This window comes from Octopus bimaculoides, chromosome 27 (assembly GCF_001194135.2).
Source record: "Octopus bimaculoides isolate UCB-OBI-ISO-001 chromosome 27, ASM119413v2, whole genome shotgun sequence".
Taxonomy (NCBI): Eukaryota; Metazoa; Mollusca; class Cephalopoda; order Octopoda; family Octopodidae; genus Octopus; species Octopus bimaculoides.
In genome coordinates, this window is record NC_069007.1 from 4,953,119 (window position 1) to 4,955,280 (window position 2,162).

General features: G+C 35.2%; 1 protein-coding gene across 1 annotated transcript in view; it reads right to left on the reverse strand.

The window, feature by feature from the left end:
* Window positions 1-9: 9 nt before the first annotated feature.
* LOC106877811 (BDNF/NT-3 growth factors receptor) overlaps window positions 10-2,162 on the reverse strand; it is a 94,281-nt gene continuing 92,128 nt past the window's right edge. Inside the window, exon 9 of the mRNA XM_014926828.2 lies at window positions 10-533. Coding sequence (XP_014782314.1) covers window positions 312-533 — 222 coding nt within the window. The 3' untranslated portion in view covers window positions 10-311. The remainder of the gene's footprint in view (window positions 534-2,162) is intronic.

The window sequence follows — 2,162 nt, forward strand, 5'->3', positions numbered from 1 at the left end:
ATACGCACACATACTGATTTTTGAAGTGTAATATAAGTATATATACCTGTGTGTGTGTGTGTGTGTGTGCGTGTGTGTGCGTGTATGCGTGCTTTCCTGAGTGTGTGTGTATGTGTGTGGATGTGTATTGTAAACATGTTCGCTTCTGCTTGCCCAAATCAGCTCTTGGTTGACTTATTTTCTCTATTCGAACCTTTTCAAGAAATGTTGTCATAGCAGAGATTCTCGTAATATATCATATCAGAATATTTATGTAAGATAAATCATATATAGGGTAAATCATAAATACGGTAGATCATTTATAAGATTGATCATATCAGATAGATTCGTTCACTATCCCAGTCTACCGATGGCTGTATGTGGACGTTTCGTATTAAGCTGTGACTATAATCTATTAGATGCTTGTATATAGTCTTCAACGTTAATCTGTCACGTGGATCCTGTTTCCAACATCCTGACATGATGTTATATATCGTGGGAGGGCACCATTCTGGTTTTTCAAGTGTAATTCCGGAGTTGATGAACGTGACAACCTGAAACAGAGAGAAAGACACAGAGAGAGAGAAAGAAATAAGATTATTAAATCCGAAATTAATTAGTATTCATAGTCTTGACCCTTTGTGGCCAATAAAAGAAATCATTGTATTTATGATTATATCATGAAAAATCTCAGCTTTATTTTATTGGGTATAATGGAAAGTGAAAGTATCAGCTGTCCACAGACAGCAGGCGAAGGGAACATTTGTTTACCTGAACATACTTCAAGAACCCTGTGGAGAATTCTTGCAGTTCCAAGCAATGAGGATTTCTGTAGTTTTCCTATCTTTACATGAGTTCCAATCTTTTTGAGCCATGTTCGTAGTTGGTTACAGATAGTGCCAAGTGCATCAATCGCAATTGGCATTTCGTCCACATTCTTCACTGCTCACAACCTGCATATTTCCCACTTCATTTCATCAAAGTTGTTCGCTTTTACTTCTTTTTCTTCAAGCCTGTTGTCACCAAGGCATGCTATGCCAATTATCAGGCATGTTTGTTTCTTCCTTGCAATATTACTATGATTATTATTATTATTATTATTATTATTATTATTATTATTCAGTAGTTTTATTTTTATAACGTGCTTTCACTTTACTACCGAGCGCAGCTCTGTGTGCCTTGGGTATGTGCTGTGGTTTGCTGTGATCATCTTATGGTTACTGTATTGAAAGTGTTTTGCGTAGGATGTGTGTATTATTATTATTATTATTATTATTATTATTATTATTATTATTATCATTATTATTATTATTATTATTACTATTATTATTATTCAGTAGTTTTATTTTTATAGCGTGCTTTCACTTCACTACCGAGCGCAGCTCTGTGTGCCTTGGGTATGTGCTGTGGTTTGCTGTTCCTTCTTCATCGTCATGACTTCCCTTGTTTTTATTTCCAGTTCCTCAAGGATATTCTTCATCATTCTAGCAACATGTGTGCCAGAGAGCAGACCATGTATTTAAATCAAATAGTTACACAGAGAGACTCTCTAATTGCTTCTTTGGTGTTATTGCTGTAATTAGTTCTATTTCTATTTTGTAACTTCTAACTGTAAGTCTCACATTTTCCTTTCTTTCTAGAATTTGTTGTCCAACATATCAACTTATTCTTAACCCTTTCCTTTTTCTGTGTATCACATGTGGTGCGCAGGATATATTTTTTTGACGTCCACTGCATCGTATATAATACACTTCTCCAATTTTTTTCTTACACCACAGTAATTTGAAACTTAAAACTTTATATTACTCAGAACATATGAGACAACGGATAAGTAAATGCCTGAAAATGAGCTTTGACATTTTGGACAAATATATGAAAATACTTTAGTCAGACGAAAGGTTAAGATAGTACCGAGTGATATGTGGAGCTTGTGGCTGCTGTTTCTAGTTAGCCGTGTATCCACATAGAGCTACCGTATTGCCTCGCAAAGATTACCGCATTGGCTTGTGCAGTCTTCTTCGTCCTATTTGGCACCAGTTTTAATTTTTCGCTAATAGAACTCTCAACCAGACCAAAATTACGAAGAATTATTTCATTTTCGGTTCACCTCTTCGTACTAGTGCATGTGTGTGTGTGTGTGCGTGTGTATGTTTGTGTGTGTATATATATATATATATATATAT